Source organism: Mus caroli, chromosome 14 (genome assembly GCF_900094665.2).
Source record: "Mus caroli chromosome 14, CAROLI_EIJ_v1.1, whole genome shotgun sequence".
In the NCBI taxonomy this organism is placed as follows: Eukaryota; Metazoa; Chordata; class Mammalia; order Rodentia; family Muridae; genus Mus; species Mus caroli.
Genome location: NC_034583.1, coordinates 19,308,217 through 19,322,317, shown reverse-complemented (window position 1 = coordinate 19,322,317; position 14,101 = coordinate 19,308,217). Strand labels below are relative to the sequence as shown.

The following is a 14,101-nucleotide window of genomic DNA, read 5'->3' as shown; positions in this document are numbered from 1 at the left end:
CTCCGGTAAATGTATCTTTAAATTTTTTTATTTAAAAAAACAAAGTTTTCCTTTGTGATATACAAGAAATATAGTGGTCGTATTTTCAGCAATGACAAACTTGAAGGCGAGGTAAGAACTAATGATTTGTCAACAAAATCAAGGGTTTTAAACTGATGCCGATAGCCAGGTGTCCAGGAAAAAAAAAGGTTTAGGGTCTACTACTCCACATTAACTGCAAACCCCGTTAATGACACAATTTCGGATTCCACAGATTTGTGAGTTAACGTTATTTGCAGGAGATAAGATTGAAAAGTTGGAGCAGGGTTGGGAAGGTTATGACGCTAGGTGTAGGGATTTTTTTTTTTTTTTTGGTTGCTGACGAAATATGGTGCAGAAGTAAAACTGCCTCAGGTCCCGTCGGGCAGTCTTCACTCCGGGCTCAGGTTAGCTGTGCGCCAGCGTGACTCAGACAGCCCCCTACGTATTCAACTACGCGCGCCCGACGACGGAGATCGACGTCCCCACACTGCACGGCCCGTGCGGCCACTGCTCTGTAGAGAACCCGCGGTCGGGGAGGAATTCCCGGTCAGCCCCGTAGCGGTGACAGACGTCGCGGCGAACCAATGGATGAGATGGAGGCGGGGCTAGTGGTCCTAGGGGGGCGGGATTTCCCGCGCGGCGGCCGCTGAGCTCTGGGCTGGGGCGGCGGCGCCTGCGAGAGGGCGGGTCGGGTCAGCTGCTGCAGGCGGGGCCGCGCGCGGAGCTGTGGGCGGCTGCCGAGTGTCCTGCCGCCGCCCAGCCTTCGCCACGATGCCGGGGATCGACAAGCTGCCCATTGAAGAGACCCTGGAGGACAGTCCGCAGGTGAGGCGCGAGCGGCGGCTGAGGAGAGCGCGCGGCCTAGCGCGGGCCTGGAGCCTCAGGTGCCCGTGGCCCAGGTGGGCTCCGCCGCCCGGGGTCGCTGTCTGCCGGGGCCGCGCCCTACACTCCCGGGCCGGGCTGGAGGCCCGCGCGTACTCGCGCGGCTGGGCCACGGGCGGGCTGGAGACCGAGCGGCCGCGGCTGTCTCCCGTGGGGCCTGGCGTTTGAGTCCGCGCCGAGTCGCCTTTGCATTTCACGGGAGGTGCTGTTTTTATCGCGATGATAGGATGTGAGATAAGTCCTGTTCGTGGCGTTTTCGGAGGAGGCCCGGCATTCGGGGGGACGGCAGTGGCTAGTTTTCTTAGGATGGATCTGCGAGGCGGAGTGTGCAACGCCGGTGGAAGCAGGAGTGCGTGCCTTGCTCCCCGTGGTGTGTCGGTGCCCGAGTCTCAGGCTGGTGGCTGTCACTTGAGCTGTGCACTGCGGGTGACGGAAGGCGCCTACGCTGCTTCGCTGTTTCGAGGAGGCTGAGCTTTGGGTAGCAGATTGGCCCGAATAAACTCATCAAAATGAAAGCCCTGTTTTTGTGCGTTAGGGATGATGCTGGTGTGGTTGCTCTGGCTGAAGACAGTTTGGGAAAAATAAAACGATTCGTTGGATTTCTTTTTCAGTACTTAATGACATCAATTGCGTTTTAAAAGGTGTTGGAGCCTCTAACTTGTGTAAACTTCATCCTTATGCCAGCCTTTATGTATAGTAAGGGATATAAAACAGTGTTGCAGGTAGATTTTTAAAAATATTGCTTGCTGAGAAGTACATCCTTCATAGGCATTTGTAGTTTAATATGTGGCCCTCCAACCAAAAAGAGGAAAAAGAGCTAGTGCCCGTTTTCCTGGATGGCACTTTTGTCATGGATTTTGTGCCAATTTTGATTTCAAAGTTGGAATTGTGCTCTGATTGTAGAATTGATTTATTCTTTTCTCTGAAGGCAATCTTTATAGGCCAGTTGCTAGGAGGTAATGTATTCTTATCAGATAATGTGAGAAAGAGAAAGCCGCATATTTGTTTATCTTGTAGTTTAAATTGTGCGTAATGATTTTTTCAGGGTAAAGCCTTAAGATATATTTATTTCAGAAAATTTGCTACAATTTTGTGATTGTATTGGTCAGAAGAATTTTATCATTTTTCTTTTTAAATTAAGACTCAGTATACTGTCTGAACTTCTTTTACTCAGCTGACTTTTTATAGCCCAATAAAGACTATAAAGAGAATGGGTCACACAGTGCCCTATCTATGATTTGATGTAGAGATAGTCCTGAATTTTCAGTATAAGTAGTTTACAACTTGAGTCAGTCTCATTCTGTAGCTCAGACTAGCTTCAAACATGAGCTTCCTCCTGCCTCTGTCTGCTGAGTACTTACTGCAAAGCTTGAACCATAAGTATTTTCAGTTGTTATTGTTGTTGTCTTTTAATTTAAAATTTGTTTTTAGGTGTAAGGGTGTTCCATTTACATGTGTTTAACAGAGATCAGAAGAGGGTGTTGGATCCCCTGGAACTGGAGTTGATGGTTGTGAGCCATGATGTGTTGGAAATTGAACCTGGATTCTCTAGAAGAGCAGTTAATGTCTTAATCACTGATTTCTCTCTCCAGCCCATTTTTAAATTTAAACTGATTTCTTTGGTACTGGGGGCTGGATCCAGGACCTTGCAGTTGCTAGGCAAAGCTGTACTACTAAGATAAATCCTCAATTTTGTTTTTATTTATTTACTTTTTGTGTGTATATATGTTGCGCATATATGTGTGTGTTTGCATCTCTGTGTATATGTGCTCATGTGCATGGAGATCCAAAATCGAATAATCTTCCTTGATTGCTTTTCATCTGTTTACTGTCACACGGTCTTACTCTGAACCCTGGGTTTGAGGAAGCCTGCTCCAGGTATCCTGTCTTTCTTAAAAATACTGAGAGTACTTGTGACCTCCACACTTGCCCAGTGACTACGAGGGCTCTAGGGTTGCAGGGTAAGGGCTTTAATCTACTGAGCCACCTTCCTAGCCCTATTAGTATGTGATTATGTGTGTGCAAGCACTCTACATGTAGAGGCTAGAGGGTGACTTCAGGTGTAGTTCCTCCTCAGCCTCAGCCTAGCTTGGTTTTTTGGTTGTTTTTTGTTTTTTTGTTTGAGATAGTATTTCCCATTGAGACCTGGGTCTCTCATGGGATCATGTCGGCTAGGCTGGCTGGGCTGTGAGCCCCAAGGATCTGTTTGCCTTCCCAGCATTGTGATTGCATGCACCTGCTACTATACCCAGCTTTTTACATGGATGCTTAGTGTTTAAATGTCTTCAGTGTTCTTAATTTAAAATTCCTAGACTGCATATTTCCTTAAGTGATTTAACAGACTTATCCTTTAAAAATGGTTTTACTAGCACATATTAATAACAATGAGTTTTATTATGATATTTTCATACTTAGTATATTTGCCTCTCTTCCTTTTTCTCTCTTCCTCTTTCCAGCTAGTCCTCTTACTTTCATGTCTTTAAAAAAGATCTTTGTTTTGTTTTGAGAGGAAAATCTTGTGTTGCTCACGATAGTTTGAAAGATCCCCCTGCCTCAGCCTCCAGAATAGTTGCAACTGTTCTTCTTATCCAGCATCTCCAGCTCCCATTGTTGTACTCCTAGAGTTTTTCCAATAAATAGGGCTGCAATTAAGGCTTCTGGGTATTTTTATCTCAGTTTATCAAGAAAACAATTGAATAAGAATAACCAAGAATATGAAAAACTCTGAAGCTCCTAATGTGTTTTTTTGTTTGTTTGTTTTGTTTTGTTTTCAATTAGATCTTTCAGTCCTAATCAAAGGTAACCCATTGGACTAAGGCTGTAGGTCAGTGGTAGAAGCCTGGCCTAGCAGTTAAGTAGACGGGATTGCTAGGACTGTAGCTCCTCCAGTCCCAACACAGTGGCTTACTACTTGGAGAGGAAAGAAGTTAGAGCTTGGAAGACATGGAAGATCCTGAATTGTACTTACCTTTTAAAGATTCGTTTGTTATTGTTGGGGCTTGCTTGCTTGTTTGTTGGAGACAGGGTTTCTCTGTGTATCCCTGGCTATCCTGGAACTCTTTCTGTAGACCAGTGTGGCTTAGAACTTGCAGATCTCCCTACCTCGAATGAATGCTGGGATTAAAGGCATGCACTACCACTGCCTGGCTCTCTGGTTCTTTTGTTGTTGTTCATTAATTTATTTATTTACTTAACGTCCTGGTTGCAGTCCACCCTTCTCCTTCTAGTCTCTCCTTCACAGACCCCCTCCTCCCAATACCCCCTCCTCTTCTTCTCAGAGAAGGGGAAGTTCCCCCATGGGTACTAACCTGCCCTGGCACATCAAGTCTGACAAAGCAGTCCAGCTTGGGGAAGGGGATCCAAAGGCAGGCAACAGAGTAAGAGACAGCCCTCCTTTCGTTTGTTAGGGGACCCACATGAAGACCAAGCTGCACATCTGCTACAAGTGTAGGGGACCTAGGTCCAGTCCCTGAATGCTCTTTGGTTGGTGCTTCAGTCTCTGTGAGCCCCTATAGGGCCAGGTTAGTTGACTCTGTAGATCTTCTGTGTTGTTTTGTGGAGTCCTTGACCTCTTTGGCTCCCTCGATCCTAATCCCCACTCTTGTACAACACTCCCTGAACTCTGCCCAGTGTTTGATCAAGAGACAGCTATACTAAGCTCCTGTCTGCAAACCTAGCAGAGTATCCTTAATAGTGTCAGGGGTTGCCTCACCCTCAAGGGATGGGGCTCAAATTAGGGCAGTCGCTGGTTGGCTAGTCCCTCATTCTCGGCTCCATCTATAGTCCTGAATATTTTTTTGTATATTTTGGGTCAGAGATTTTGTGGGTGAGTTGGTATCCCTCTGCCTCTACTGCAAATCTCACTTGGCTACAGTCTCCATATCCCCAGCTGCTAGGAGTCTCAGGAGTCACCCATTTTTAAAAAAAATTTTACCCCCTCCCCCCACAATAATGTTTGCACAGTCCAAACCTAACTAATCTAACATAAGGGTATTTAAAGTTATATACTCCAAATACACCAGTCTGGCAAAATATCTGAAGGAGAAAAAAATTTAAGCTTCTACTAGGACATGCCTTGTCTGTGGTTTTGTTTTGTTTTGTTTGGTTGGTTTTTTTGTTTGTTTGTTTTTTTGAGACAGGGTTTCTCTGTGTAGCCCTGGCTGTCCTGGAACTCACTCTGTAGACTGGGCTGGCCTCAAACTCAGAAATCCGCCTGCCTCTGCCTACCAAGTGCTGGGATTAATTAATTAACAGTGAATCTTATTAATATATTAAATATTATTACTTTTTTCTTTTTTCCTGGGACAGGGTTACTCTGTGTAGCCATGGCTTTCCTGAAACTTGCTCTGTGGACCAAGTTGGCGTTGTACCCAGAAGTCCACTTGCCTCTAGATGTCTCTTGAGTGCTGGGATTAGCAATATGCACCACCACACTTGGTTTTTCCCCCCTTTTTTAATGTTTTAAAATAGCACTTGGGAGAGAGGGAGTAGAACAGGAGAGTGAAGAAGAGTTTGTTACATCTGGCTACCAAGAGGCTGAGGCAAGATGCTAAGAGGGAAAGCAAGTCTTGGAGAAGTAGAGTACGGAGACTGTGGACTTCACATGTCACAGAAGGTCTTGTTCCATACTCCACACACCTAATTGCTTAAGTTACTCCTTTGAATAAGTTGTGAATAAAAATATAAAGTCTGTGCAAGCTTGTAGTGGCTTACATCTGGAGTCTTAGCACCTCAGAGGCTGAAGCAGAAGGATTGCCATGAGTTTGAGACCAGCTTGACGCCCCCTGCCCCGCAGGGTTTCTCTGTGTAGCCCTGGCTGTCCTAGAACTCACTCTGTAGACCAGGCTGGCCTTGAACTCTGCCTCCCAAGTGCTGGAATCAAAGGTGTGCAACACCACCACCCAGCAACCCTATCTTAAAATGAACAAACTATATGTGTGTATTGGGGTTGGGGGAGATAGTGTCATCCTTTGGATTTTGAGCTTTAATTGTTCTCTGCTTTTTTTTAAAAAAAATATGGCCTTCATGCATTGCTCCTGTTTTTAGGTTTAATTGCAGGAATTGCAGCATACATTTGTTGCAGTAAATCTCCAACCCAAATAAGCCCAGGCAAAGAAAACACAACTCAATTAATATGAGTATAAACTGCGCACCTAGACTGGGCAGATCTAGCACCACACTACTCTATTCCCCAGCTATGAGAACCCTTATAACTTATGGTTTCTCCAGGCCATGTGCTTCTGCTCCATTTTCCTTCCTCCTCCACCTTCTGTTCTATCTTCCTTCCTTTTCTTCCTCCTCCTCCTCTTCTTTCTCCTCTTCCTCCTCTTTTTCTTCTTCCTCCTCCTCTTTCTCCTCCTCTTCCTCTTCCTCCTCCTCCTCCTCCTCCTCCTCTTCTGTCCTTTCTTTCCCCTCTCCTCCTTCACTCCCAAACTTTTCAGCTTCATCTTCCCTTCCACTGCCCAATCACCGGCTCTAACCTTTATTTTACAAGTTAAGGTGGGGAGAAGGTTCACAAGAAGTCACCTGTGTGATTCACTCCTTGACTGCAGCCCCCTCCCGCCACCCCCCCACCCCCCAAAGCGGAATTAGCATCAAAATACAAACAGCACCATGACTATCCACAACACACCTTTGCTATTCTTGCTTGTACTACTACTTTGTTTTTTGTTTTCTCTCTCTCTCTCTCTCTCTCTCTCTCTCTCTCTCTCTCTCTCTCTCTCTCTCTCTCTCTCTCTCTCTCTCTTTCACTAGGCAGTGTTTCTGTGTAGCCCTGGCTGTCTTAGAACTCATTTGTAGACCAGGCTGGCCCCAAACTCACAGAGATCCTCCTGCCTCTACCACCCAAGAGCTGGGATAAAGGGTGTGTGCTACCCTCTTTCTTTAATGAAATGAAACAGAATACCCTTTGAGTTCTTAACATTGCTATCAAAAGAGTTTAAATAGATGAAAAGTCAGAATTACTAGAGTTCAAGTATTTTACTGCTTTTAGAAAAAAAGTTTTACCAGATGATTTATATACTGATTTATTTTATTGTTGTTTTTTTTTTTTACAGACAAGGTCTTTACTTGGTGTATTTGAAGAAGATGCTACTGCTATTTCAAATTATATGAACCAATTATATCAAGCTATGCATCGGATTTATGATGCACAGGTAAAGAACTAAAGGCTAACAATCCTTAAAAGAGAATCTCTCAGCACTTGAGGACAGAGGTAGTGTCTTCTTGATTTATTGCTACACACCTTACTTCTTCTTAGGCTCAGAGTAGTATCTGTTGAAAGGATGAATGAACACTAAGTATATTATGGAACTTTTCTGTTAGATTTGTACTAAAAAATGACAAGATTAAAGCATCTGTCTCATCTCTTCAAACATAGCAAGAGCTTTATTATTATTTTTTTTTAATGTATATGAGTACACTGTAGCTGTTTTTAAACACACCAGAAGAAGGAATCAGATCCCATTACATGTGGTTGTGAGAATTGAACTCAGGACCTCTGGAAGAACAGTCAGTCATTGCTCTTAACCGCTGAGTCATCTCTCCAGCCCAAGAGATTACTTATTGGAACTCACTGATTGTGAGTTGACTGAAGATCCCATACTATTGTATTTTCCTTAGTCATGCTTTTAACTTTAAGGAACCCCTGTCTTTGTTGTTGTTGTTTGAGTAAAGGATTTGAAAGTAGCAGACCTCTAGTGAGTAGGAGGCTATGATTAGTTTTTCTTGCAGAATAGACACAAAATTTGAGCCTGTGTTTGTATAATTCATCAGCTTTAGCAGCAGTCTGTGTTCTATTGATGTATTTTATTTGGAATTAGTTAAGTGTATCAATTTTGTTTTTCTTCTAATCCTACCTATTGTTATGATAGTTGTTTTTTCCCTCCATTGTGATAGGTTTTATAAGACCTTATACTAGCTAAGATGTTCAGTTAATAAGTGAAGCATTATTTTATTATATTATGACTGCTAAAAACCCTAAATTAATCAAAATACCTTTCATCTGACTTTGTTGCTTATGTTCTCTGTTAAACACATTGTGATGTTATTGAATGCCCATGTTCTCTAGATTGAAGAATAATCATTCATTCATATAGACTGCAAATTTTGTTGGCAAAAAAGTACAGTTTATTTCTAGCTTTAAATATATTTAAAATTTAGTTTTCATTAGCAGAGACCCTCAAAAGAAAACAAAAATCAGGTAAAAAGCACATATCTGAAGCTGGGTATGGTGGTATAATAAACAAAGGTGGCCTAGATATCATCAAATAAAGTATTTTCTCAATCTATAATATTGTGCTAATTTGAACCTGATCTTTTTCCTTAGAATGAATTGAGTGCAGCAACACACCTGACTTCTAAACTTTTGAAAGAATATGAAAAACAGGTACAGATACCAGGGTTTTAAAGCATGATTGATTTAACATATGTAACCACGCAGTGTATGTGTAGATAAACTTTCATCCAGTTTCTTTTATCTTAGTGTTTTAGAGCACGGATCTCAGCATGGAGCTTAGGTTGTTCCCATGCTCAGGAGAGTGCTGGCGCTCCAGGCACTCACCACCACTCAAGGCCTCCTTTGTAACTTCCTAAGGTTACAAAGTATGCCACTGAAATTTCACTAAGTCCTTGTTGTTAGTGACTTAATGTTAGAACAAAGGTTGTCGTCTGCTTTTCCAGATTTCTCCCTTAAAAAAAAAATTATGTTTTGAGACAAGGTTTCTCTGTGTAGCCCTGGGTGTTCTGGAACTCACTTTGTAGACCAACCAGGCTGGGCTCAAATTCAGAAATCCTGCCTGCCTCTGACTCCGGAGTGCCGGGATTAAAGGTGTGCACCACTACCACCTGGCAGATTTCTCCTTTTTTACTCACAAAGACTCTTAGCTTTGTTCAACTCACACTGTTAGTTGTTGTTGGAATCTGAGCTTATAAAGCCAAATATTTGAACTTCTTTTATTAAGAACATTCCAGTATATCATGTTAGTTGATTATAGATATTTCAAAGTGTTTACTAATTAAGAAGATTATTTTATTAAAAGGATATTTTTGAGAATGTTAAAAAATAAGTTTCTAAAGTTATTTAGAAGCATAAATTGTGTTACTCAGAAAAAATACAGCATTGAACATTTATCTCATCTGTATTTCTCACTTGTTAGCGTTTTCCTTTGGGGGGTGATGATGAAGTTATGAGCTCTACTTTGCAGCAGTTTTCCAAGGTCATAGATGAGGTAAGTTTGGATCTTGCTTGAATAGGTGGCTTAATAACTAAGTTATGCAAGTTACTCAGCTTTCTACTGCAAACTATAAAACTTTATTACATTTTATTTACTGTGTGTGTGTCTATGTTTATGTGAATGTGTTATGCATGTATGTGAGAGTGTGTGTATGTGTGTGCATGTGCATGTGTGAGTTTATTCTCATTATACACATACCTTTGTCATACATGGGATCCAACCCAGGGCCTTACATGTACTAGATAAGTCCTCTACCACTGAGCTATAACCTAGCCTCACCTTTTCTAATATCTTAATAACTCATTATAGCAGAATATTATCATAGGCTATCAGTATAAGTAATGATACGGGGATAGGGTTGTAGCTTAGTGGTAGAGTACTTGACTAGCCTGTGTGAGTAAGGGATCTGACCCCATCACTTCAAGTAAACAAAACAAAATGCTTATAGGAAATGGAGTATTTTCTACTTTTTAAATGGATTAAACATTCACAGTGTTGTACAACCATCGTAGTTATTTAGGTCAAGAACATTTTTATCATCTTAGAAGAAGTCTTTTTCCCTTTTATCTATCACTTTCCCTGGAATTTTTCCAAGTTCTTGGCAATGATTGCATTTTGCTTTCTGTCTCTATAGATTTGCCTCTTTGGATATTTCATATAAATTAATCTATGTAATTTGTGGATTTTGAGGTGTGTCTTCTTTCATTTTGAGTATAAGTTTATAGTGCCAGTTTTGTTGTTGAATAAAATTTCATTGTATTCATTTTGCTTATTCACTTGTGGGAGTTTTACCTTTTAGTTATCACCATTCATATACATATACATTAACATAAAAGTTTAATCTTTTAAACACTGGCTTCTAGTTCTTTCCTGGTATATATTCAGGAGTGGGATTGCTTGGTTTTATAATAATTTTATGTTTAACTTTTTTGTGAAATCACAAGATTTTTTGTGTGTGGTCTGTGAGCAGTATAGGAGAGTTCTGTCTTTTTCTTTATCTTTGCTTGCAAGTATTTCATTTTTAAAATGATAACTACTTAATGGGAGTGAAGTGTTATCTCATTGTCATTTTGACTTGCAGCTTTTGGATACCTAATATGATACTGAGCTTTTTTTCCATGTGATCATTAGCCATTTTGTAATCTCTGAAGAAGTATCTGTTCAGATTCTTTGCCTATTTTTAAGTTGAGCTATTTGTTTTTTATTATTAAATTGTACGAGTTTGTTACCTAGATGCAGGTTTTTTCTGAGATGTTGGTAAATGCTTTCTCATTCTGTTTGTCATCTTTCTTTATAGTATCTTCTGATGCACAATTTTATTTTAATAGAGGTCATTTGACATATTATTTTGTTGTTTGTGCTTTTGGTGTCATGTCTGAGAAATTGTTGTCAAATAAAGGATCATTCTAAGTTTCCTTTTAAAAGTTTTAGTCTGGGCATGGTGGTACACACCTTTAATCCCAGCACTCGGGAGGCAGAGGCCAGCCTGGTCTACATAGTGAGTCCTGGGACTACTAGGACTATGTAGAAAGACTGTATCACAAAACAAAACAAAACAAAACAAAACAAAAACAAAACAAAATTTTAACCATATAATATTTTGTATTATATTACAGTTTTGAGTTTCCATATATAAGATAGATCAGGCTATATACATTTAGCCTTTTAAAAGACTAGATTCTGATTTCTATAACATTGGTAAATAGCTATGTATAGACATTTATCAGTTATGTCATCTTTTAGTTATTTGGTCTTTTTGGTCTTTCTTTTTTTACTAGCTTAGTTCTTGTCATGCAGTACTTTCAACTCAACTTGCTGATGCCATGATGTTCCCCATTTCCCAGTTTAAAGAAAGAGATCTGAAAGGTATTGAAGCCAACCTTATGTTTATTTTATCAGCTATCAGTGCTGGTGTAGTCCATTTTATTTCATATTTAAACCAGTTCTGACCACAACATACCACTTTTACTTTTAGCAGGTACTAAACACTTATGGAAGTGCTTGATAGATACTGAACTAGTTCCTAACAAATAATGATGTCCTTTCCTCTAAACGGATATGGGTTCACACTATGACAGTATTTCATAATTAAGAGATTGAAGTGCTATGGGAGCTCAAAGGAAGTGGTCAGAATGGCTTCACCAAAGACATGACGTGAGGATTGAACAATGCAGAGAAATAAGTTAAGAGAAAGCAGTTGTTCTGTTAGGGAGGATAGAATGCACAAAGGTATAAGCTGTAGAAAAATATCACTTGTTTTGAGAATAATACAAAATCTAAGCTGGAGAGATGGCTCAGTGGTTAAGAACAGTGACTGCTCTTCCAGAGGTCCTGAGTTCAATACCCAGCAACCACATGGTGGCTCACAACCATCTGTAATGGAGATCCCTCTTCTGATGTGCCTGAGGACAGCGATGGTGTACTCACATACATAAAATACATTAATCTTAGAAAAAAAAAATCCAGTGCTGGATGTGCTGAAGCAAGGCAAGAGATGAATGTAAAAGTAGATGAGATGGAACTAAAGCATGGTAAAGAGGTTGGACGTGAGTATATGAGCAAAAGAAGCCAGTGGATTCTGAGGATAGAGAGACTCGGTCCTTTTGTTTTCAGAGGTTGGACTAGAATGGATTTGGTACCTAGAACACTAAGAAGTTGTGAGAATAAAGAAGAAAGGGAATAAAGAAGGCTGAAAGATGATAGTGGCACAGAGTAGAGGTTCATATCCAGATAGGCTGGGGAAGCTGGGGAAGCTGGGTGGGTGCACCTAACACCTGTAACACCTGTAACACCTGTAACACCTGTAACACCTGTAACACCTGTAACACCTGTACTCGTTAGTCGATGTGTTAGTTGTTAGATACTTTTGTCTCTTAAGGTCAGTAGGTGAGCAAATGACTGTTTTATAGATCTGGTTCTTTTTATAATTAATAAACTCAAAGTAGAAAAAAGTCAAGCAAATTAAAGACAAATGTCTTTTAGAGGTGGAGCTAATAACTGAAATAGTCTTTAAGAATGGCTAGTTTCAAGGTAGAACAAGAATTCACAATCTAAGGAGACTGAATGGCATACTCTTTTCACAGAGTATTTGATATTATTACTCATATATAAAAATGGATTAATATGTTAGATTCTAATATTGTCAGTATTTACATATCTTAACATTTAAAGTGCATTTTAATATTTGTTTTGACTCATAATTGTTATAAGTAGATTTTTCTGGTAGTGTATTGCTAATTATTTTGAATGCAGACTAGCTGAAACAGTAACTTTTCACCTCAAATACAATAATATGAATTCTTGCTTGAGTTTTAGTTGTGATTTAAGTGATACAATTTGCCTTATAAATAGATTAAAATATTTCATAAATATGCTAAACGGAAATTATTTTTGAACTTTTTCAGAAATATTGACACTAAAGGAGGTATTTCAAATTGCTAGTAATGGTAAGCCCTGGTTATGTTATACATGAATTTCTTTCACTGATCTACTTTTCAGTATACATCATGGCTGGTTTTTGTGTAATAATTTTTAAAAATTAGTTTAACTAAATGGTTAAGATAACATTATGTAAATCAATGGTAATGCTTTGCATATACTTTTAAAAATTGCTTTATTATATTAAATATTAAATTAGTTTTATAATTTACTATCTTCATAATGCCTAAAGAAGTTAAAAATATTTCACTTATTTTCTAAATATTCCAATGTTCTTTTTTCCTTTTTCTTTTCCTTTCATCTTTTCTTCTGCTTCTTCTGTGCCAGGTCTTGAAACCAGGGCCTTGTGCATGCTAGGCAAATACTCTACCACTGAGATATATCCTTAGCCTCAGCCTTTTTTTTTTTTTTTCCCTTCTATTCTTTTTTTAAAAGAGTTTTCCAATTTTGAATTAACTTTTTTTTCCTTTAGTCCCAGAACATGGAAGGCAGAGGCAAGTACATCTCTTTAAGAGTTCAAAGCCAACCTGGTCTACAGGGCGAGTTCCAGGACAGAGAAACCCTGTCTTAAAAAGCCAAAAAGAAATTTTTGTCCACTTCTCTTTTTATTTTTCTCTCATACAATACATCCTTACTGTAACCTTTCTTCTCCTACCTCCCAGTTCTTCCACTACCACCCCTCTTTCCCAGATCTATCACTCCTCCATTTCCCTCCAGAGATGAGCAGGCACTTTTAAAAGATTATAGTTTCTTTGTAAGTTAGTGTTTTCTATCAATTTGTACGTAGTTACAGAATTAAGGGAAACTAGGCTATGGGGAGAATTTGAACATAGTGATCATGTAGTAGAGAAATCTTACCTAGTTCTCAGGTAGATATAGTCTTGTCAAGTACTGTTGTACTGTTAATAATACTCATTTCTGTTTTCCAGATCATGATGCCGCAATTAGTAGGTACAGCCGGTTGTCAAAAAAGAGAGAAAATGACAAGGTATGTGTATACACTCTTTAAAACATTTTTAAAGTATTTTTAATATGGATAAATGTTTTGCCTGAATGTGTATCTGTGTACTGTGTATGTTAAGTATCAGAGGAGGCAAGAAGAGGGAGTCAGATCCCCTGGAACTGGAGTTAGAGATGACTGTGAGCCAACCTATTATGTAGGTGCTAGGAGTTGAACCTGAATCCTCTGAAAGAGCTGTGAGTTCTCTTAACTGCTGAGCCATTATTGCTCTAGCCTCTATACATTCTTTCAATATCAAAGTTAATGATCATTTCATTAGGTGATTTAGTTTTTCCTATTTAAAAATAGAGCCAACAAATCATTGTTGTGGTATTACTCTCATTTTTTCATAGATGTTCAAATAATTTCTGATAATTGTTTTCTTTAAACAAAATGCTTTTCTTTTTCCAGTAGTTGATAGTATAATTAAACATAACTTTTAAAAGTATCCTAATTTCCAGTATATAAGGCTGTCTTTGTTTTGTATTTTGATAATACTTCTTTTTTTTTTTTTTTTTTTTTTTTT

The 14,101-nt window shown here is 39.4% G+C and overlaps 1 protein-coding gene across 1 annotated transcript in view; it reads left to right on the top strand.

Annotated features, from left to right (window-relative positions):
- The first annotated feature begins 661 nt into the window (after nucleotides 1-661).
- Appl1 (adaptor protein, phosphotyrosine interacting with PH domain and leucine zipper 1) overlaps nucleotides 662-14,101 on the top strand; it is a 54,269-nt gene continuing 40,829 nt past the window's right edge. The window contains exons 1-7 of the mRNA XM_021181623.1: nucleotides 662-846; nucleotides 6,960-7,058; nucleotides 8,231-8,290; nucleotides 9,060-9,131; nucleotides 10,916-11,003; nucleotides 12,542-12,583; nucleotides 13,505-13,563. Coding sequence (XP_021037282.1) covers nucleotides 793-846; nucleotides 6,960-7,058; nucleotides 8,231-8,290; nucleotides 9,060-9,131; nucleotides 10,916-11,003; nucleotides 12,542-12,583; nucleotides 13,505-13,563 — 474 coding nt within the window. The 5' untranslated portion in view covers nucleotides 662-792. The remainder of the gene's footprint in view (nucleotides 847-6,959; nucleotides 7,059-8,230; nucleotides 8,291-9,059; nucleotides 9,132-10,915; nucleotides 11,004-12,541; nucleotides 12,584-13,504; nucleotides 13,564-14,101) is intronic.